Source organism: Mustelus asterias, chromosome 13, assembly GCF_964213995.1.
Source record: "Mustelus asterias chromosome 13, sMusAst1.hap1.1, whole genome shotgun sequence".
Taxonomy (NCBI): Eukaryota; Metazoa; Chordata; class Chondrichthyes; order Carcharhiniformes; family Triakidae; genus Mustelus; species Mustelus asterias.
The window spans coordinates 9,366,076-9,389,503 of record NC_135813.1 but is presented as its reverse complement, the minus strand read 5'-3'; the positions used below and the strand labels follow the sequence as shown (position 1 = coordinate 9,389,503).

The 23,428-nt window shown below is 47.8% G+C and overlaps 1 protein-coding gene across 1 annotated transcript in view; it reads right to left on the bottom strand.

Annotated features, from left to right (window-relative positions):
• Positions 1-23,428, bottom strand: part of LOC144503078 (long-chain fatty acid transport protein 4-like) — a 76,404-nt gene that overhangs the window by 23,702 nt on the left and 29,274 nt on the right. Inside the window, exon 3 of the mRNA XM_078227578.1 lies at positions 3,578-3,739. Within this exon, the coding sequence (XP_078083704.1) occupies positions 3,578-3,739 (162 nt within the window). The remainder of the gene's footprint in view (positions 1-3,577; positions 3,740-23,428) is intronic.

Genomic DNA, 23,428 nt, shown 5'->3' with positions numbered 1-23,428 from the left:
CCACAGTCTGAAAGACGTGCTGGTTAGGGTGCATTGGCCGTGCTAAATTCTCCCTCAGTGTACCCGAACAGGCACCGGAGTGTGGCGACTCGGGGATTTTCACAGTAACTTCATTGCAGTGTTAATGTAAGCCTACTTGCGACACTAATAAATAAACTTTAACTTTTAAACTTTTCAGGCAGCACATTCCAAGTCGCGATAACTCACTGCGTCAAAATGCTTTTTAAAAAAATTATTTTGTGAACATTTATTGCCCATCCCTTATTACATTTTGAACTGAGCGTCTCACTGGGCCGTTTCAGAGGGCAGTTAAGCGTCAACCACATTACTGAGGCTCCAGAGTCACATGTAGGCCAGACCAGGTAAGGACGGCAGATTTCCTTCCCTAACAGGACATTAGTGAACCTGGACGGGGCAGGAGTTTGACAAATTTAACCCCCGCCGCTCCATTTGTGTTGCTGGGAGCAGTCTGCCACCTGTAGGCTGGAAGAGGATCTGCGCCGCTTTACACTTGTGGCCTCGTAGCTTTGGGGAAGAAAAAGACAAAGACCCCCCATATCCCCCGTCTGGGGTGAGGAGGGGGAGGTGTGGCGGGGGAGGGGGAAGGGGTTGTTATTGGGGTAAGGACCAGGTAAACTGTTTGTGATGATGTTGAGTGTGGGCGGGCTTATTGATGTTATATATCGAAAAGGACACCAGAGAGAAATGCCTGGGGTGTCATAGAATCATAGAAACCCTACAGTGCAGAAGGGGGCCATTCGGCCCATCGAGTCTGCACCAACCACAATCCCACCCAGGCCCTACCCCCATATCCCTACATATTTACCCGCTAATCCCTCTAACCTACACATCTCAGGACACTAAGGGGCAATTTTAGCATGGCCAATCAACCTAACCCGCACATCTTTGGACTGTGGGAGGAAACAGGAGTACCCGGAGGAAACCCATGCAGACACGAGGAGAATGTGCAAACTCCACACAGACAGTGACCCAAGCCGGAAATCGAACCCAGGTCCCTGGAGCTGTGAAGCAGCAGTGCTAACCACTGTGCTACCATGCCGCAGGGTGGCACTTCACCATTCCGTCACAGAGGGGGTGGGGCCAGGCAGTGGGTGGGGCTGAAAGGTGGGTGGGACCAGGGGGTGGGGGTGGGGCCAGGAGGTAGGGGCGGGGCCAGAAAGTGCGGCAAACCATTCAACAGTCCAGCGATGTTGGTGAGGATTCCGCCAGTGGGATAAAACCTGCTGTTGGTGTCATTGCCCGAAAGGAGGAGGACGTTCGGCCCGTTGAGTCCATGCTGTCTCTTTGCAGTCCAATCCAGCCAGTCCCATTCCTGCACTCTATTCCCACAGAGCTGCTAATTTAGTTATCCCGGGTCTTTCCGACAAGGACAGTTGACATGGTCATCATTAGTTTTAAGTTTATTTATTAGTGTCACACGTAGGCTTACGTTAACACCGCAATGAAGTTACTGCGAAAGTCCTCTTGATTGTACATTACATTGGTCCCATTCCTGGGACTAGCTTTGTATTGCAGATTTATTTTCTTACTTGAATTTAAACTCCACCAGCTGCTGTGATGGGATCTCGAACCAGAGCATTAGCCCAGGTCTCGGAGGTCCTACCCCATTGGCATTACCGCCGTCTCCCTCACAGCCTCCCCCACTGTCGCCAAGATGTGGAGACGCCGGCGTTGGACTGGGATGGGCACAAGTGAGAAGTCCCACAACACCAGGTCCAACAGGTTTTTTTGGAATCACGAGCTTCCGGAGCTCTGCTCCTTCCTCAGGTGAGTCTGGGGAAGGAGCGGCACTCTGACACTCACCTGCTGAAGGAGCGTCGCTCCGAAATCTTGTGATTCCAAATAAACCTGTTGGACTTTAACCTGGTGTTGTGAGACTTCTTAGTGTCATAAAATCCTGCAGTGCAAAAGGAGGCCATTCAGCCCATCGAGTCTGCACCAACCACAATCTCACCCACGCCCTATCCCCATAATCCCATGCATTCACCATAGCTAGTCCCCCTGACACTAAGGGGCAATTTAGCATGTCCAATCCACCTAAACCCGCACATCTTTGGACTGTACACTGAGGGAGAATTTAGCATGGCCAATTCATCTAACCAGCACGTCTTTTGGACTGTGGGAGGAAACCGGAGCACCCGGAGGAAACCCACGCAGACACGGGGAGAACGTGCAGACTCCACACAGACAGTGACCCAAGCCAGGAATCGAACCCAGGTCCCTGGGGCTGTGAGGCAGCAGTGCTAACCACTGTACCGCCCTCACCAATGACAGCTTTGCCTCTTTTGCCAATCATCTGTGGTGATATAAACAGGGCCTAGTTTTAAGGCTGATAAAATTGGATATCCTAAATTAAAGAATTGGGCATATTGAAATCAAACACAGTCAAACCGCAGGCAGGCCAATTGTACAATACACAAATGTGTCTGGGCCTGACCCATCAACCGCCCATCAAAGGTCGTTACACTCTACTTGAGACTTAGCAGGAGATCATGGCACCTCATTGAAATGCATCGGTCTATTGTTAGAAGCCCAGATCGGGCCAGACTTTCTGTCACCAAGAGATCCTGTAGAAACCTTACCTGATAACAAGTTTAACAACATGGAGATGGACACCTGGGGGGGCGGACCCTGGTGTCCTGTCAGGCAGACATCAAGAAACCCACTGGGTATTGGAACCCCCTCCTGGGACCTCATTGGCCAGAAGCCAGAGAAGTTTCTGGAAAGGCAAGCAGGCTGGGGATAAAGGAACACACTCAGAGGCACAAGGAGAAAAAGACTCGACAGGGGAGACAGCCGTGTCCATTCGGAAGACTGACCAGAGAAGGAAGGAAGGAAGAAGCGGCCATCGAGACTCACCTTCGTGACGACAGACCAGAGGGGACTCAGAGAATCGGGCCTGCAGTTTAACCAAGCCATCTTTACGGGTAGTATACTTGAATCTGCTGGGGTATCCTCTTGTTTTATGTGGGTAATTTAAGGGTTAATAGTGTTATTTAATAAACTTGTTGAATCTTTACTTGTGTTTGTCCTTTGTCCACCTTGCAAATAAGGGCACCGGGGTAAAACCTTGGAGTAAGTAAACTGGTTGAAAGTATCTGAGAATTAACAGGTACAACACATCTGAAATTTGGGTCCTCTGGTTACCTATTATTCCACCACCACCACAAGCAGTTTCCCTTCATTTACTCTTTCTCAAATTCCCTCCTGATTTTAAACCTGTTTAGTAAATCTCTGCTCTGCTCCAAGGGAAATACTTTCCCAGTGGAACCATAGCGAGAGGGGGACAGGAGATGGGGATTATCACTAATACTTTCATTTAAAGCCCATTGACTCCAAATTAGGTCAATAAAGTCACCTGCTTGGGTTTGTTTATTGATTTTTTTTAAAACTCCATTCTCCAAGTTACAAAGCCAACGCACAGAGCGGACAAGGCATGTCCTTAATCCACCTCCTAGTTGAGGTGGATTAAGGACATGAAGACATCTAGAAGACATTGGAATTGGATGGCAAGGACGGGATTGGTCTCAGGGTCTTTCCCTGTCTTGGATTGTACCTGTGAATCCTCGGTTCTGGAGCGAGGGTGGAGGGTGCGTTGACGAGGCCTCCAGTAAAGGATCAAGGTTTTCCGTACCCGGGAGTACCACACTGGCGTTCCATTCTCCAGAGCAGTACAGGTACATGGATTTTCCCAACAACTGGTGGATCTCCTTCAGGGCTGCAGAAAAACAAAAGGGAAGCCACAGAGATGTTTAATATCAGGTATTCACCCCATTACCCGGAGTCCTCATCCCAATTCCTGACATGACAATGTGGACATGGACACGGACACACACGCACCCTCTCTTCCACCTTCTTCCGTCGGGAAAAAGATACAAAAGTCTGAGGTCACGTACCAACCAACGCTTCTTCCCTGCTGCCATCAGACTTTTGAATGGACTTACCTCGCATTAAGTTGATCTTTCTCTACACCCCAGCTATGACTGCAACACTACATTCTGCACTCTCTCATTTCCTTCTCTATGAACGGTATGCTTTGTCTGTATACCACACAAGAAACAATACTTTTCACTATGTTAATACCTGTGACAATAATAAGTCAAATCAAAAACACTCACGCACACACAGGTCAGTGAGGTTGGGGGAGATTCTCCGGCCTTCCCTCAGTGGTTTGCTTGGCGGTGGGAGGTAACGTGCCGTGCACTGGTGGTGGGATCCTCTGGTCCTGCCACAGTCAATGGGAATTCCCATTGAAGCCACCCCATGCTTGCCGGGAATCCTGCGGCAGGGAATGCACCTCCGGCAAGACCAGATAATCCCGTGGGCGTGAATGGCTGGAGAATTCCTGCCGTTGTTTTCTAAGGAGCCAAACATGGGTGGATGCTGGAAATTGGAAAATGCCACAAAGAAGCAGCCGGTGCTCCGCAGACGCTGTCGGACCTCCAGAGCTCTTCAAGCTTCCGGCATTTTCTGCATTTATTTCAGATTTCCAGCATCCGCAGGACGTTGCTTTAATTTTTAGTGTTTTATAAGGAGTTGCAGATTGGCTATTTGTTCGGCTCATTCCTCCGAGTCTTCAGTTAATTTTAAGACACTTTTATCTTTGTGCTCCAACGGGGAACGGAGACTCGTGACCCTGTCGTGTCACAGGTCCGCACAGGGCCTGTGCTCCTGGAAGAGATGCTGATTAACTTGTTGCTAAAATAAGGGAATAAATTCTCCTGAGATGCTCAGAACGGGGACTTGGGTTAACGTGTACTCCAGCACTGCGAGTTTGGGCAGCCATCACGGAGGCCACAGGAAGGGATCCGAGCATCAAGGATTGCTCTTAATTTCAATGGGTCCCACTGCTTCTGTGGTACATGGGGATCTGTAGAATATGCACAATCGGTGACTGGGCCTAACAGCACAGAAAACCATGTAGACCAACCCCCAAAGTCACATGGTATGACTGAAGCCATCTTGCCACTGGAAGAATGCTGCTGTTGTCATCCACACTCTTCTCCTCCTGATGGCCAGAGAGATTCCACCCAATCTCACAGTTAACCATCAGAGATTCCTCTCTGAATCTCACGGGCAGCCATTATGACCTTCTTGAATTGTGGAAATGCAAAGTCAGCTCTTCGTGCTTCATAGAATCCCTACAGTGCAGGAGAAGGCCATTCAGCCCATTGAGTCAGCACTGACTCTTACTGAGGCCTAAACCCGCCCTATCCCTGTAAACCTATGCATTTACCATGACCAATCCACCTAACCTACACATCTTTGGACACTAAGGGGCAAACCAGCCTCCCATCCATTGACTCCGTCTACACGTCCCGCTGCCTCAGAAAAGAAGCCAGCATAATCAAGGACCCCACGCACTCCGGTCATATTCTCTTTATATATAAAATATTCATCATGGATACATTAACAAGTGTGGATCTTAAACAGAATGCACCAGGTCAATGGGTCACTTGGCCCATTGTCCCTCTGCCAGCTCATTGAAGGAGTTCTCCAGTTTACAAAGGACAAAGAAAATTACAGCACAGGAATAGGCCCTTCAGCCCTCCAAGCCTGCACCAACCATGCTGCCCAACTTAACTAAAACCCCCTACCCTTCTGGGGACCATATCCCTCTATTCCCATCCTATTCATGTACTTGTCAAGACGCCCCTTAAAAGTCACTACCATATCCGCTTCCACTACCTCCCCCGGCAACAAGTCCCAGGCACCCATTACTTTCTGTGTAAAAAATCTGCCTCGTACATCTCCTTTAAACCTTGCCCCTCGCACCTTAAACCTGTGCCCCCTAGTAATTGACTCTTCCACCCTAGGGAAAAGCTTCTGACTATCCACTCTGTCCATGCCTCTCATAATCTTGTAGACTTCTATCAGGTCTCCCCTCAACCTCTGTCGCTCCAGTGAGAACAAACCAAGTTTCTCCAACCTCTCCTCATAGCTAATGCCCTCCATACCAGGCAACATCCTGGTAAATCTTTTCTGTACCCTCTCCAAAGCCTCCACATCCTTCTGGTAGTGTGGCGACCAGAATTGAACACTATATTCGAATTGCGGCCTAACTAAGGTTCTGTAAAGCTGCAACATGACTTGCCAATTTTTAAACTCAATACCCCGGCCGATGAAGGCAAGGATGCCGTATGCCTTCTTGACTACCTTCTCCACCTGCATTGCCACTTTCAGTGACCTGTGTACCTGTACACCCAGATCCCTCTGCTTATCAGTACTCCTAAGGGTTCTGCCATTTACTGTATATTTCCTCTCTGTATTAGACCTTCCAAAATGCATTACCTCACATTTGTCTGGATTAAACTCCATCTGCCATCTCTCCGCCCAAGTCTCCAACTGATCTATATCCTGCTGTATCCTCTGATGGTCCTCATCGCTATCCGCAAATCCACCAACCTTTGTGTCGTCCGCAAACTTACTAATCAATCCAGTTACATTTTCCTCCAAATCATTTATATATATTACAAACAGCATAAGGTTCCAGCACTAATCCCTGAGGAACACCACTTGTCACAGCCCTCCATTCAGAAACGCACCCTTCCACTGCTACCCTCTGCCTTCTTTGACCGAGCCAGTTTTGTATCCACCTTGCCAGCTCACCTCTGATCCCATTCAACTTCACCTTCTGCACCAGCCTGCCATGAGGGGCCTTGTCAAGGGCCTTACTGAAGTTCATGTAGACAACATCCACTGCCCTCCCTCATCAATCATCTTTGTCACTTCCTCGAAAAACTCGATCAAGTTTGTGAGACACGACCTCCCCTTCACAAAACCATGTTGCTTCTCACTAATACGTCCACTTAGTTCTAAGTGGGAATAAATCCTGTCTTGAAGAATCCTCTCCAATAATTTCCCTACCACTGGTGTAAGGCTCACCGGCCTGTAATTACCTGGATTATTCTTGCTACCCTTCTTAAACAAAGGAACAACATTGGCTATTCTCCAATCCTCTGGGACCTCCCCTTTACGTACCAACCGACTCAAGAACTGTTTCTTCCCTGTTGCCAGCAGACCTTTGAATGGACCTACCATACCCTCGCCAACTTTTACAGATGCACCATAGAAAGCATTCTTTCTGGTTGTATCACAGCTTGGTATGGCTCCTGCTCTATCCAAGACCGCAAGAAACTACAAAAGATCGTGAATGTAGCCCAATCCATCACGCAACCCAGCCTCCATCCATTGACTCTGTCTACGCTTCCTGCTGCCTCAGCAAAGTAGCCAGCATAATTAAGGACCCCACGCACCCCGGACATTTTCTTTTCCACCTTCTTCCATCGGGAAAAAGATACAAAAGTCTGAGGTCACGTACCAACTGACACATGAACAGCTTCTTCCTTGCTGCTGTCAGACTTTTGAGTGGACTTACCTCACACTGAGTTGATCTTTCTCTACACGCTTGCTATGACTGTAACACTACATTCTGCACTCTCTCGTTTCCTTCTCTATGAATGGTATGCTTTGTCTGTATAGCGCGCAAGGAACAATATTTTTCACTGTATGTTAATACATGTGACAGTAATAAATCAAATCATATATTAAGTTGATCTTTCTGTACACCCTAGTTATAACTGTAGCACGCCATTCTACACCCTCTCCTTCCCTTTTCCCCTATGTATTCTATGAACAGTATGCTTTGTCTGTGTAGCACGCAAGAAACAATACATTTCACTAAATACCAATACATGTAACAATAATAAACCAAATTAAATGAATTTAGCACAGCGAATCCACCTAACCTGCACATCTTTGGACTGTGGGAGAAAACCGGAGCACCCGGAGGAAACCCACGCAGGCTGGGAGAGAATGTACAAACTCCACACAGACAGTGAGCCAAGGTCAGAATCGAACCCAGGTCCCTGGAGTTGTGAGGCAGGGGTGCTAACCACTGTGCCACCCTGCCGCCCAATGCTTGCAATGAAAGGAATCACAGGCTCTCAGCTTCCAAAGGTAAAAGAAAAGAGGTTTTATATTTATTCTTTCACAGGATGTGGGCGTCGCTGGTAAAGGAAGGAATGTGAGTGGCTATTCTAGTATTTATTACCCATCCCTAATTGCCCTTGGGAAGGTGATAAGCCGCCATCTTGACCCACTGCAGTCCACGTGTTGTAGACACACACATTGCCCAGACTGTGGCACACAATGCTCACGAATCTACATCCCAGCACCCCACTTGGGAGCAGCTAGCAAATATACAAGTGCTTCAAGAACATGAAGATTAGGAGCAGCAATAGGCTATTCAGCCTTCTCTGCTATTCAATAAAATCATAGCTGATCTTCCACCTCAACCCCATTCCCCTAAATCCCATATCCTTTGACCCCTGAACCCAGCATCCTTTGATCCCCTTCGCATGCAAAAAGTTAAGAAAAAATAATTGGACAGAAAGGAGGTTGCATAGTGTGATGATACTGTGCCTATAAGGAATGTTTTTTTAAAATCATGTTTCTTGCAAGGGGTATATTTAAAAGTCAGCTCTGTTTTACACGGTGCCAATATGTCTGGGATAACAGGCAGCTCGAATGTTGAGAATGCAGCATAATGACTACTTTTAGCTAATTGTGTGTTTGTATAAACAGAGTTAACGCATTTGTGTTTACTTAGGTTTCCTTTCTGGTTTCAGAATAGGGTTTTGGTTTGGTTGATTGACAGAGACAGAGTGTGTTAGTAGGAGGAGCTAGGCTTGCAGGGAACATATGTAGTTTCTTTTCTTTAAAAACAGTCAGTTCCTTCCTGCTTCTGAAAGAAGCAAGGCATGTCTCTCCATCTCTCTCTCCAGAATTGCTCAGAGAACTTCAGTTCTGGCAATCTAATTACAAGCCTGTGTTTTGCTTACTGATTTTGAAGAGGGGTTTTAAGTCTGTAAGAAGTATATTGCTTGAATTGTAACTCATCGGAATAGGTTAGTCGTTAAGAATTGTATCTTGTCATGTTTAAGCATGGTTCAAATGTTAAATGTTAAGCTAATTAATTTGTTAAGCTAATTAATTTGTTATAGTTAAACTGTATTGTTAAATGAAGTTTGCTCTGATAAAAACTTCCCAGTTGATCAGTAGAATCACACCTCATAGAATCATGGAATAGAATCCCCACAGTGCAGAAGGAGGCCATTCGGCCCATCGAGTCTGCACCGACCACAATCCCACCCAGGCCCTATTCCCATAACCCCAGATATTTACCCTGCTAATCCCCCTGATATTAGGGTCAATCGCCCATGGCCAATCAACCTAACCCGCGCATCTTTGGACTGTGGGAGGAAACCCACGCAGACATGGGGAGAATGTGCAAACTCCACACAGACAGTGACCCGAAGCCGGAATTGAACCCGGGTCCCTGGCGCTGTGAGGCAGCAGTGCGAACCACTGTGCCACCCACCTGGAGTGAAACATCATATCTTCCTCACATTAATACAAAAATAGCAAATGTTGGGGTCTAGTCTAATTTCATAATGTAATGAGTGTCTGACCTGTACCCTAACAACAGAGGCATTCATTTTTTAAATAAAGCCAAACAGGTAAATCTGATTTCTCTGGTCAGTTAAAAATTATTAATAAAAGAACAAAGTGAGGTGTCAGAAAAACCGAATTGAAAACAATGTAGGAAAAAGGCAGAGTGATAGGACTGAGGGGAAAACAAGAGTTGTCACAGTATCATAAGGAAGTCATAAGAATTGGCACAGTTCCATAGGCAAGTCTTATAGTGCAGTGGGGAATGTCCCCGACTCTGATCAAGAAGTTCCAGGTTCAAGTCCCAGCCCAGAACTTGATGACCAAGGAGATCATCAAGGGGCGGCATGGTGGCACAGCAGTTAGCACTGCTGCCTCACAGCGCCGGGGACCTGGGTTCGATTCCGGCCTCAGGTCATTGTCTGTGGAGTTTGCACATTCACCCCGGGTCCGCATGGGTTTCCTCTGGGTGCTCCGGTTTCCTCCCACAGTCCAAAGATATGTGTCTTAGGTCGATTGGCTATGCTAAATTGCTCCTTAGTATCACGGGGACTAGCAAGGGTAAATGCAGACTCGATGGGCAGAATGGCCTCCTTCTACACTCTAGAGATTTGAAGAGATAATTATCATAGAATCCTACAGTGCAGAAAGAGGCCATTCGGCCCATCGAGTCTGCAGCCACCACAATCCCACCCAGGCCCTATCCACATATCCCTACATATTCACCCACTAACCCCTCTAACCTATGCATCCCGGGACACTCCGGGGCAATTTAGAATGGCCAATCAACCTAGCCCACGCATCTTTGGACTGTGGGAGGAAACCGGAGCACCCGGAGGAAACCCACGCGGACACAGGGAGAACGTGCAAACTCCACACAGACAGTGACTCGAGCCGGGAATCGAACCCGGGTCCCTGGAGCTGTGAAGCAGCAGTGCTAACCACTGTGCTACCGTGCCGCCCAAATAATGTGGTCAAACAGACTGAGCATCAACCTGGAAATCCTTCCAACAAACAGCAGCAACAGGCAATAAGTGTGGGAAAGATTTCCTGGTCAGCCTTGTGATAAAGGAATGTCCAACGCCGGCATCTCCACATCATAAAGGAATGTTGCAGCCTCTGCTGGGTGTCAGGAAAACCCAAGAAATTGGAATAACTTTCTGTTGGTCGTATTCTGGTCATACTTTAAAAATGTTGGGGCACGTGAGTGGAAATTGAAGCAAGGGATTCTGTGAATCTAAACTATGGGGTAATGCGCCTAGCAATACTTCAAACAGAGGCTTATCGAAGGTAATTTAGTAAGGATGGTGAAAAAACAGGAATGTATTTGAATGGGTTGTTGTGATTCAAAGGGGAAGATTTCCAAGTTATGAAAAAAAAGGTGTCATGGGTAAAGTAAGTGGGTTTACTTTTCTTTTAAAGTTTGAAAAACTAAAGTAAAGAGAAGTTAATCAAATCCGGGAGAGAGCAGTTATAAAGAGACTTGGTGAGACAATGGGGAGATCAAAAGGACAGAATGTATTTAAGCAGATACCGAAGTTATGAAGGAAGCTGATTTAGATCTCAGCAGACAGCAGGAATCGCTGGTCAACAAAAGGAGGGGTTGGGAAGTGAAAAAAAGACAAAATTAAAAACAATGTTGTCAAAGGTCAGAGAGACAGGACTGAGGGGAGAACAAGAGTTGGCACAGTATCAGAGGGAAGTCTTGTAGTGCAGTGGGTAGTGTCCCTGCCTCTGATCTAGAAGCTCTGGGTTCATGTCCCACCCAGTGCGAACGAAGACAGATCTGGAAAACCAATTGCTGTTAACCTCAGAGGGCACCCCAACAGAAATCAAAGGTCCTGTGTGGTAAAAGTTACTGGACTTTTATAGATCTTAAAATCCATAAGGAGTTCATAGAATCATTAGATCTACACTGCAAAAGGAGGCCATTTGGCCCATCGATTCCGTACCGACAACAATCCCACCCAGGTCCTATCCCCGCAACCCCACATATTCACCCTCCTAGTCCCCCGACACCAAGCGGCAATTTATCATGGCCAATCAACTTAACCCGCACATCTTTGAAGTGTGGGAGGAAACCGGAGCACCCGGAGGAAACCCGTGCAGACACGGGGAGAATGTGCAAACTCCGCACAGACATTGACTTCAGCTGGGAATCGAACCTGGATCCCTGGCGTTGTGAGACAGCAGCGCTAACCACTTTGCCACCGTACCCGCCCATCTGTTGCTGAACAGATGGGGAAGGTTAGCTCTGATTAAATTAAGATTGTTTGAACGGTTTTACAATATTGGTCCTGTGTGAAGCCATGGTCTTATTTAAGTACAATTCTATTTTATTGTTTTTCCTATTTCTTAGTAAACATTTACTTTGCTATCGTCACAAGTAGTCGGGGACATCATGTCTGGATTTCAAAACCTTTCTTCATGCGGTACAAATTGCAAACACAAACGTGAGGGCAGTTGTTTCAAGTTTCTCTTCTGGGATTTGAACAGCTTGGCGTTAACCCTCAGCCATGGCCTTTAACACATCACTACCCAGAGCTCCAGACTACAACCTGCATGTAAAGTGCACGGCAATTTGGACTCCCAGAGAGAACCGTCAGACACCACAATGGCTTTCTTCTGTGTTGTAAAATTGTTGGATTTTATCCCCATAATCCCTTCTTTCCAGGGATAACACGGCGGTCCTGAAAAATCTGTGACATTGCTTTCTGCATTGAACCTGCAGAGTGATGGTAATCGAGAGTCCAGCAGAAGGAGGCACAGACGCAATAAACACGGGAGAGGAAGAGGTTACCGACAATTTGACTCCTTGTTTGTAATTTATAACCCTTCAGGCAGATTACACCCCACACAGATGGTTTGCGAGAAGCCAGTTTTTTTTAAAATTAGGATTCACTGGTGGGACCCACCCAACACCAAGCTCTTAATTAAACCCATAAATTTCAAAACATAGCCAACAATCCTAAGCAGGCGTTGGTTCCACAGTTTCAGTGTCGGGTTGTATCAGGGGGGGATTCATCGCAAGAGTCTACATTTTGGAGCCACCCTGTACCCTCTCATCTTGGCACTGCATGTTTGATAGTGAGGCAGTGGAGGATGCAGCACGGTGGCACAGTGGTTAGCACTGCTGCTTCACAGCTCCAGGGACCCGGGTTCGATTCCCGGCTTGGGTCACCGTCTGTGTGGAGTCTGCACGTTCTCCCCGTGTCTGCGTGGGTTTCCTCCAATTTCCTCCCATAGTCCAAAGATATCTGTGTTAGGTTGATTGGCCACGATAAATCGCCCCTTAGTGTCCCAGGATGCATAGGTTAGAGGGATTAGTGGGTAAATATGTAGGGATACGGGGATAGGGCATGGCTGGGATTGTTGTCGGTGCAGACTAGATGGGCCGAATGGCCACGTACTGCACTGTAGAGTTTCTATGATTCTATGATAGAACTGGAGCCAATCATTACACACTTTTATTTACAAAGACACACATTCCTTTATATAGAAGGTGAAGGTTTACCAGGCTGATTCCTGGGATGGCAGGTCTGTCACATGAGGAGAGACTAAGTCAGTTAGGATTATATTCACTGGAGTTTGGAAGAGTGAGAGGGGATCTCATAGAAACTTATAAAATTCTAACAGGGTTAGACAGGGTAGATTCAGAAAGAATGTTCCCGATGGTGGGAGAGTGCAGAACTAGGGGTCCTAGTTTGAGGATAAGGTGAATTGAGGTGAGGAGAAATTTCTTCATCCAGAAGGTGATGAATGTGTGGAATTCACAACCACAGAATGTGGGTGAGGCCAAAGTGTGATTTCAAGAAGATATTAGATATAGCTCTTGGTGATCAAGGGATATGGGGGGGGCGGATCAGGATATTGAATTTGACGATCAGCCATGATCATAATGAATGGTGGAGCAGGCTCGAAGGGCCGAATGACCTCCTCCTGCTTCTAGTTTCTATTATAAGCATGCTCTTTGTAACCCACCAGCCATAGTTTCTGTTGGTTCCTATATACTCTTTTGGTTAAACCAATTAAACCAAATTAAGCAAACTGAAGGACCAATCAAAAAGGCAGCTCCTTAAAGGGACACTTCACATTCTCATAAAGGCACATTCTCCTCGTGTCTGCGTGGGTTTCCTCCGGGTGCTCCGGTTTCCTCTCTCAGTCCAAAGATGTGCGGGTTAGGTTGATTGGCCATGCTAATTGCCCCTTAGAGTTCTGAGATGCGTAGGTTAGAGAGATTAATGGGTAAATATGTAGGGTTAGGGCCTGGGCGGGATTGCGGTCGGCGCAGACTCGATGGGCCAAATGGCCTCTTTCTGCACTGTAGGGTTTCTATGATTTCTATGATTCATCAAACAAAAACAAATTGCAAAGTAACCAAAATGTGACTAACGGGGTCCATCAAACACCCCAGTGCCCACTGGGCACATACAATTGTTCCTAAATACTATTTCAGGTTGAGACAATTGAACTAAATTAAACAAACTAAGGGACAAATCAAAAGAGTAGCCACTTAAAGGGACACTGCATCAAACAAAAGCAAACTTAAAACATCAAACCAAAATGTGATTAACAGAGGCAATAAAAACACCCCAGTCCCCAGGCGCTCACCGGCTACAGAATTTTGTTCCTACCCAAGGAGCTCAAGTGGATGCCCAATTGATGCCCAGCATTGGTTTAGCTCAATTGGCTGGACAGCTGGTTTGTGATGCAGAGCAGCACCAACAGCGCGGGTTCAATTCCCGTCCCCCTCCAGCCAACCCGACTTTCCTTTCAACTGAAGTCAATGGAAAGGTAAGATTGATTGGCTGGGTGGCACAGTGGTTAGTACTGCTGCCTCACAGCATCAGGGACCCGGGTTCAACTTCTGTTTTGGGTGACTGTCCGGGTGAGGTTTGCATGTTCTCCCCATGTCTCCGGGTGCTCCGGTTTCCTCCCACTGTCCAAAGATGTGTAGGCTAGGTGGATTGGCCATGCTAAATTGCCCCTTAGTGTCCCAAGATATATAGGTTAGGGGGATTGGAGGGGAGAATATGTGGGATAAGGCCTGGGTGGGATGCTCTGTTGGAGAGTTGATGTACACTCGATGGGCCGAATGGCTTCCTTCTGCATTGTAGGGATTCTATGATTCAATATTGCTCATTTTACGCGATGACTATAAATTAAAATTACTTTCCAGGCCAGGTACTGAAAGTGAAATAGAAACCATGGGGTTAAATTTCTTATTCTCCCCGGTGCGGGAATCGTCGCAGGCGGGATGTAGACTTTACCAAACCTTCAATACGTCCATTGACCTCGGGCAGGAATGTCCGGTTCCCAGGTGGGTGGGACCAGAAATTCTTGCCCCGGAACGTTCCAGATCCCTGCAGAAGCAACACTGAGGGATCGCACCGTGTTTAGACATTCAGTCATGGGCAAGGCTGGCATATGTTCATCTTTAAGGATATTATTAAACTAGAAAGAGTGCAGAAAAGATTTACTAGGCTGCTGCCGGGACTTGATGGTTTGAGTTATAAGGAGAGGCTGGATAGACTGGGACTTTTTTCCCTGGAGCGTAGGAGGCTTAGGGGTGATCTTATAGAAGTCTACAAAATAATGAGGGGCACAGATCAGCTAGATAGTCAATATCTTTTCCCAAAGGTAGGGGAGTCTAAAACTAGAGGGCATAGGTTTAAGGTGAGAGGGGAGAGATACAAAAGTGTCCAGAGGAACAATTCTTTCACCCAGAGGGTGGTGAGTGTCTGGAACAAGCTGCCAGAGGTAGTAGTAGAGGCGGGTACAATTTTATCTTTTTAAAAAGCATTTAGACAGTTACATGGGTAAGATGGGTATAGAGGGAAATGGGCCAAGCGCGGGTAATTGGAACTAGCCTAGTGGCTATAAAAATGGGTGGCATGGACAAGTTGGGCCGAAGGGCCTGTTTCCATGCTGTAAACCTCTATGACTCTAACCAGCACGATTCCATTCACTTTCAGCAGCATCGGAGAATCCCAGTCGCGAATGCGGTTAGCACTGCTGCCTCACAGCGCCAGGGACCCGGGTTCAATTCCGGCCTTGGGTGACTGTTTGCACGTTCTCCCCGTGTCTGCGTGGGTTTCCTACGGGTGCTCTGGTTTCCTCCCACAGTCCAAAGACGTGCAGGTTAAGTGGATTGGCCATGCTAAAGTGTCCTTTAGTGTCCCAAGATGTGTAGGTTAAGGGGATTGACCATGGTAAATGCGCTTGGTTACGAGAATAGGACAAGAGAGGAGGGCCTGGGTTGGATGCTCTTTTGGAGAGTTGGTGCAGACTCGATGGGCTGAATGGCCTCTTTCTGCATTGTGGGGATTCGACAGTTCCATGGCGACTAACTTTCTGCGTGGCTTGTACAAGTCTCTTTGAAACACCGACATTTACAAGTGTCACACCTTTTAGAAAGCATTTCATTTGTACACTGTCCCAACACAGAAGCTGAGAGTATGTATTAATGCGATGAGCAGGGTTGGCTGGACACGGCTGGTTGTCTGGCATTCAGCAGGAGTCGGGATGTAGGAATGTGGCTGGGAAATGATCCCAGAGTTTGCCGGAACTGGGCTGAGGGTTTTAGCAGCGTCAGGGCCGCTGGGGTTTAGCACTGGCAGGACGGTTGGGGGGGGAGGGGGTGGTGGATTCCTACCCGTCTGTCTCCCTCTCAGTTTAATTATAGTCCGCAAAGTATTTATAATTCAGCACTTAACACAAGAAGCGGCAGCTCTGCAATGTGGATTCTGTCATTTCCTCACACTCACTTACGTAAGATGAGATATCCGATTTATAAAGGATTTTGTGTTATGTAATGAACGTCAACTGTGTAAACTTTGGATTTTATATCATCAGAATATTTTTTTTAAAACCTTACTTTGCATATCAGAAATTGAAATGACCAAAAAAATGGCGTCAAACTGATTCAATTCCCAGGGAATTATGAGGGGAAGAGATAGAATGGACAGGATACAATCGTTTCCCTTGGTAGAGAATTCTAGAACCAGGGCACATGGGAGCAGCACAGTGGGTCAGCACTGCTGCCTCACAGCGCCAGGGGTCACGGGTTCGGATTCCCGACCTCGGGTCACTGTCTGTGTGGAGTTTCCACATTCTCCCCGTGTCTGCGTGGGTTTCCTCCGGGGGCTCCGGTTTTCCTCCCACAGTCCAAAAGACGTGCTGGTTAGATGAATTGGCCGTGCTAAATTCCCCCTCAGTGTTACCCAAACAGGTGCCGGAGTGTGGCAACTCGGGGATTTTCACAGTAACTTCATTGCAGTGTTAATGTAAGCCTACATGTGACACAAATAAATAAACCTTAACTTTAAACATAGATTCAAGATAAATGGCAATAGGTGCAGAGGGGGGTCATGCGGAAGAACTTTGTTTTACGCAGAGGGTGTCTGGAATTCGTTGTCCGAGTTGGTGGTGGAGACAGAGACCCTAAACTCTTTTAAAAAGTACCTGGAGCTGCACCTTAAGCGCTGTGAGCTACAGGGATATGGGCCGGGTGCAGGAAGGTGGGATTAAAAAGGGCACCTGGGTGTCCTCGGGCTGGTATGAGCAAGACGGGCTGAATGGCCTTCTGCAACATTTCTATGGTTCAATGGAACAAAATGTGAGATGTTAACATATCGATACTGGCTATTCTCATCACAGAGGGCGGCACGGTAGCACAGTGGTTAGCACTGCTGCCCCACAGCGCCAGGGACCCCGGTTCAATTCCGGCCTCGGGTCACTGCCTGTGTGGAGTTTGCGCGTTCTCCCCCTGTCTGCGTGGGTTTCCTCCCACAGTCCAAAGATGTGCGGGTTAGGTGGATTAGCCGTGCTAAATTGCCCCTGGTGTCAGGGGGAGTAGCATGGTAAATATGTGGGGTTACGAGAATAGGGCCGGGTAGGATTGTGGTCGGTGCAGACTCAATAGGCCGAATGGCCTCCTTCTGCACTGTAGGGATTCTATGATCTATAATGTCCGCACAGAAATAATATATAGCACCTTCCATAACGGTGAGACATCCCAAAAGCCCTTTTGGAAGTGTAGTCATTGTTGTAATGAAGGAAACACAGCAGACCATTTTCACATAGCAAGCTCCCGCAAACATCAAGATGATAGCGACCAGATCATGGGGGGGATTTCTTACCCCTCCTGTGGCATGTTTTGTGGCGGAAAAGGTGACTCTTCCAGTCCTGCCGCCGTCAACGGAGTTTCCCATTGTTCACACCTTGCGCCGCCAGTTCGCCATCCTTCCAGTGGATCCAGAAGGTCCTGCCAGCAGGAACGGCCGGAAAATCCCGCCCAATATTTTTTGTTGTGTTGTTGGCTGAGGGCGACATGGTGGCCCAGTGGTTGGCACTGCTGCCCCACAGTGCCAGGCACCTGGGTTCGATTCCAGCCTCGGGTCACTGTCTGCGTGGAGTTACACATTCTCCCCATGTCTGCGTGGGTTTCCTGCTAAATTAAGTGAGCCTCATTTTTGTTTCAACAGCAGACGTGTAAACTCCACGCTCCCCCACCACCCCCGCCCCACAATCCCACTCCTCTTCTGTCTACCCCCACTGCTGCCCCACCCGACCAACTTTAGGACTACCCCACTTTCACTTTTGCACTGCCCAGCCTCACTGAAGGTGCCAGCTCTTGCTAGGTACATTCTCACCGATCGACCGACCGCAAAAAACTACACAAGGTCATGAACATAGCCCAGTCCATCACACAAACCAGCCTTCCATCCATTGACTCTGTCTACACTTCCCGCTATCTCGGAAAAGCAGCCAGCATAATCAAGGACCCCACGCACCCCAGACATTCTCTCTTCCACCTTCTTCCATTGGGAAAAAGATACAAAAGTCTGAGGTCACGTACCAACCGACTCAAGAACAGCTTCTTCCCTGCGGCTGTCAGACTTTTGAATGGACCTACCCTGCATTAAGTTGATCTTTCTCTACACCCTAGCTATGACTGTAACACTACATTCTGCACTCTCTCCTTTCCTTCTCTATGAACGGTATGCTTTGCCTGTGTAGCGTGCAAGAAACAATAATTTTCACTGTATACTAATACATGTGATAATAATAAATCAAATCAAATATTTCATTGAAAGACAGCTCCTCCAACAGTGTAGCACTCCCCGGGGTTGGCACGGTGGCACAGTGGTTAGCACTGCTGCCTCACAGCGCCAGGGACCCGGGTTCACTTCTGGCCTCGTGTCACTGTTTGTGTGGAGTTTGCACAGCCTCCCCGTGTCTGCGTGGGTTTCCTCCGGGTGCTCCGGTTTCTTCCCACAGTCCAAAGATGTGTGGGTTAGGTTGATGGGTCATGCTAAATTGACCATATTGTCAGGGGGATTAGCAGGGTAAATATGTGGGGTTGCAGGAATGGGGCTTGGGTGGGATGGTGGACGGTGCAGACTCGATGGGCCAAATGGCCTCCTTCTGCACTGTAGGGATTCTATCTGATACCACAGTGGAGTGTCAGCCTAGGTTTTTACGCTCAGTTCTCTGGAGTGGGCTGTAAGCTCTGATTCAGGAAGGAGAGAGTGTGTTACCAACTGGGTCACAGCAGACACGCTCCACCATGTGCTGACATCACGGTTTGTCATTTTTGAGGTGTGATAGAGAAAGATGTGTAAATTTTACAACTTAAGCAGTAACCAATATTTTGGTCGCTTGTTCCTGTGAAAAAAATTCCCATGTAAACATTGCCCTGGAAATTCCAATTATTATTCCTGATCTTTTCTCCTGCTGTGTCGGTTGTTGCTGACTGCTTGATGACTTGATTCTAATGAAGTCCCAGACTGGGTAATGGTTCAGTTCCTGAGTGCAGGCTTTGTGCGGACTGGGTGGGCACTCTGCCCACTTTCATAGAATCCCTACAGTACAGAAGGCGGCCATTCAGCCCATCGAGTCTGCACCGACCACAATCCCACCCAGGCCCTATCCCCGTAACCCCACACATTCATCCTGCTAATCGCCCTGACACTAGGGTCAATTTAGTATGGCCAATCAACCTAACACGCACATCTTTGGACTGTGGGAGGAAACCGGAGCACCCGGAGGAAACCCACACAGAGACGGGGAGAATGTACAAACTCCACACAGACAGTGACCTTGTGCCAGTTCAGGTAGAAATTGATACTCGAGCTTCTGCAACCTCAAAATAACATAAAGAGACAACAGAGTCCTTTGGTTTGGCCTCTTTTAAGGAGAGTCCTTTGGTTTGGCATCCTGGTTGATTCCCATTTCAAGTCTGTTCAAGAAAACCTTCAATTCTCGCTCCACACCTTCCCTGCCAGTTTTATTTCATTTTCAGCTTATTTTCCCACCGATTTCCCAAAACGTGTTGTTGCTGCTTTTTTAAAAATCCATTCGTAGGACATGGGCGTCACTGGCTGGCCACATTTATTGCTCTTCCCTAGTCGCCAGAGGGGAGTTGTGAGTCAACCACATTGCTGTGGCTCTGGAGTCACATGTAGGCCAAACCAGGTAAGGACGGCTTCTGCTACCCCCGGGTTTTACTCCAGATTGGTAGCATTTCACTGCTCCATTAACACAAATGTTACCTCTGTCGAAAAGTCACTCTGCCACAACTCCTTAACCCCCCCTAACTAACGTACCAATCTCCCGTTGTGTTCCCCTTGTATCTCCCCCCAGTACTCCACCACATCCTTCAGGCCCCCTCTCTTCCATGTTCCGCAACAATCTGTGCTTCCACCTTCCCCAACCTCCTCTCGGACAATTCAAAGTTAAAGTTTATTTATTAGTCACAAGTAGGCTTACATTCACACTGCAATGAAGTTACTGTGAAAATCCCCTAGTCGCCACACTGTTCGGGTACACAGAGAGAATTTAGCACGGCCAATGCACCTAACCAGCACGTCTTTAGACTGTGGGAGGAAACCAGAGCACCCGGAGGAAACCCACGCAGACACGGGGAGAATGTACAAACTCCACACAGACAGTGACCCAAGCAGGGAATCGAACCCAGGTCCCTGACGCTGTGAGGCAGCAGTGCTAACCATTGAGCCGCCTCATTCAAAGCCTTTTCCCCGCTCCCGTTTGCCTCCCAGTCCTCTGCCCTGTAGTCAAAGCGTAATGCCTTATTTGTCCTCGCAACGCACAGCAAGTCATCAGAATGAATGCGAGAAATGCCGCAGCAGATCTACTGGAGAGAGAGAGAGAGAGGTCTTTATCTCTTTGAAAGCAGCTCAAACGGATCAGGTGAAACTCCAATCTCTGCCTGCAAGCAGCCCACTTGAAATGACTTTGCAACAATCTCAGCTCAATTACAACAGGGTGCGTTTCAACACAATAGTACTAACCGGTATAAATAGCAGCTAAATGGCCACTCTCACAGACAGGGATAGCGAGAGAGAGAGACTGATGTGAGAAACAGACAATGTTACATTCATTCAGAGGCTTAGCGGGGAAGGTCATGTTGTTTTAATGTTCCCAGGCCAGTAACCCCCAGAGGCCCCCTGGACTAAAGCTGCAGATTCAAGAGTTCAAAAAAATCCCATCAAGGACGTTGGGAGAAATTAAATTCAACATTACGAATGAAAAGCTAACCTCGTTAATAATGATCGTGAAACTACCGGGTTGCTGTAGAAACCCATCTGGTTTGCTAATGTCCTTTTGGGAAGGAAATCTGCCATCCTTACCCGGTCTGGCCTACACGTGACCCACAGCAATGTGGTTGACTCTTAGTCACCCCTCTGAAACGGCCGAGCAAGCCACTCCATTATAATCGGACAGCCACAGAGAAAAGCACGGCGATAGAAACATAGAAAAACTACAGCACAATACAGGCCCTTCAGCCCACAAAGTTGTGCCGAACATGTCCCTACCTTAGCGATTACTAGGCTTACCGAGAACCCTCTATCTTACTAAGTTCCATGTGCTTATCTAAAAGTCTCTTAAAAGACCCTATCGAATCCGCCTCCACCACCGTTGCTGGCAGCCCATTCCACGCACCCACCACCCTCTGAGTGAAAAACTTACCCCTGACATCTCCTCTGTACCTACTCCCCAGCACCTTAAACCTGTGTCCTCTTGTGGCAACCATTTCAGCCCTGGGAAAAAGCCTCTGACTATCCACTCGATCAATACCTCTCAACATCTTATACACCTCTATCAGGTCACCCCTCATCCTTCGTCTCTCCAAGGAGAAAAGGCCGAGCTCACTCAACCTATCCTCACAAGGCATGCTCCCCAACCCAGGCAACATCCTTGTAAATCTCCTCTGCACCATTTCTATGGCTTCCACATCCTTCCTGTAATGAGGGGACCAGAACTGAGCACAGTACTCCAAGTGTGGTCTGACCAGGGTCTTATCTAGCTGCAAAATTATCTCACGACTCCTAAACTCAATTCCTCGATTGATGAAGGCCAGTACACCATACGCCTTCTTAACCACAGCCTCAACCTGCACAGCTGCTTTGAGCGTCCTATGAACTCGGACTCCAAGAACCTTCTGATCTTCCACTCTGCCAAGAGTCCTACCATTGATGTTATATTCCGCCATCCTATTGGACCTGCCAAAATGAACCACCTCACACTTATCTGGGTTGAACTCCATCTGCCACTTCTCCGCCCAGTCTTGCATCCTATCAATGTCTCGCTGCAACTTCTGACATCCCTCCACACTATCCACAACACCTCCAACCTTTGTGTCATCAGCAAACTTACCTACCCATCCCTCCACTTCCTCATCCAGGTCATTTATAAAAATCACAAAGAGTAAGGGCCCTAGAACAGATCCCTGGGGCACTCCACTGGTGACCGACCTCCATGCAGAATGCGATGTCCCGGGGAAAAGTAGCCTTACTCACAGATGACTATAGGCTGCTTTCCCCATTGAGAGGGAGAGCTGACTGGTGGTGATTTATTTAACCTGAGGGTCACCACACCACAGGTGAGGGGCAAGGTCGAGAGGGAGGGGCCTTTGTGAATAACCCCAGCCGGTGTGGGAATTGAACCCATGCTGCTGGCATCACTCTGCATCACAAACCAGCCACCCAGCCAACTGAGCTAAACCGGTACCTACGCCACATGGATTAAGGGGAGGGTAATTCTCGAGGGTAATCTGGGACAGGCAATAAGTGCTGGCCTTGCTAGTGACGCTCGCATCCCACGAATAAATAAAAAGCAAAGCTGTACAGGCACCAGGAGCCTCCAGTATTGTGTGCTGTACCGAGCTCAGTAATATACAACAGTCACAAATCCTTCATGTTGAAAGATTCAAGGCTCACTCCAGAGAATCAGACACAATCTAAAAATAATCAGCCTTCAGCTGGGTCTACAAAAAAAAAGGGAAACTGGATATGACACTGAGTTGGACCAGTACAATAGAGGATAGGGCCTGGATGTGATTGTGGTCAGTGTGGACTCGATGGGCTGAATGGCCTCCTTCTGCACTGTAGGATTCAATGGATTCTGTTGCTTAGCTGTCCTTGAACAGGATTCGTGTGTGTGTGCTCCGTGCAAGAGTATCTCAGCTGCTCCCACTCCCCAGCCCAGAGCCCTGCAAATTCTCACTCTCCGGGCGATTCACTAATTCCGTTTTGCAAGTCCAAATGGAATCTTGCTCCAGCACACCTTCAGAAGCAGCACGTTCCAGATCCTAATCCCCCTAAACTTGGCACACCAAGCGACAATTTAGCATGGCTAATACACCTAACCCGCACATCTTTCGGACTGTGGGAGGAAACCGGAGCAACCGGAGGAAACCCACACAGACACGGGGAGAATGTGCAAACACAGACAGTGACCCAAGGCCGGAACTGAACCTGGGTCCTTGGCGCTGTGAGGCAGCTGTGCTAACCACTGTGCCACCGTATCCACTCGCTGCGTTAAAAAAAAATCCTCCTGTCACTGTGTCTTCTTTTGTCAATCACCCTATGTTGCTGCCCTCTGATCATGTTCTTTCCACCACTACATAGAAACATAAAAGATAGGAGCA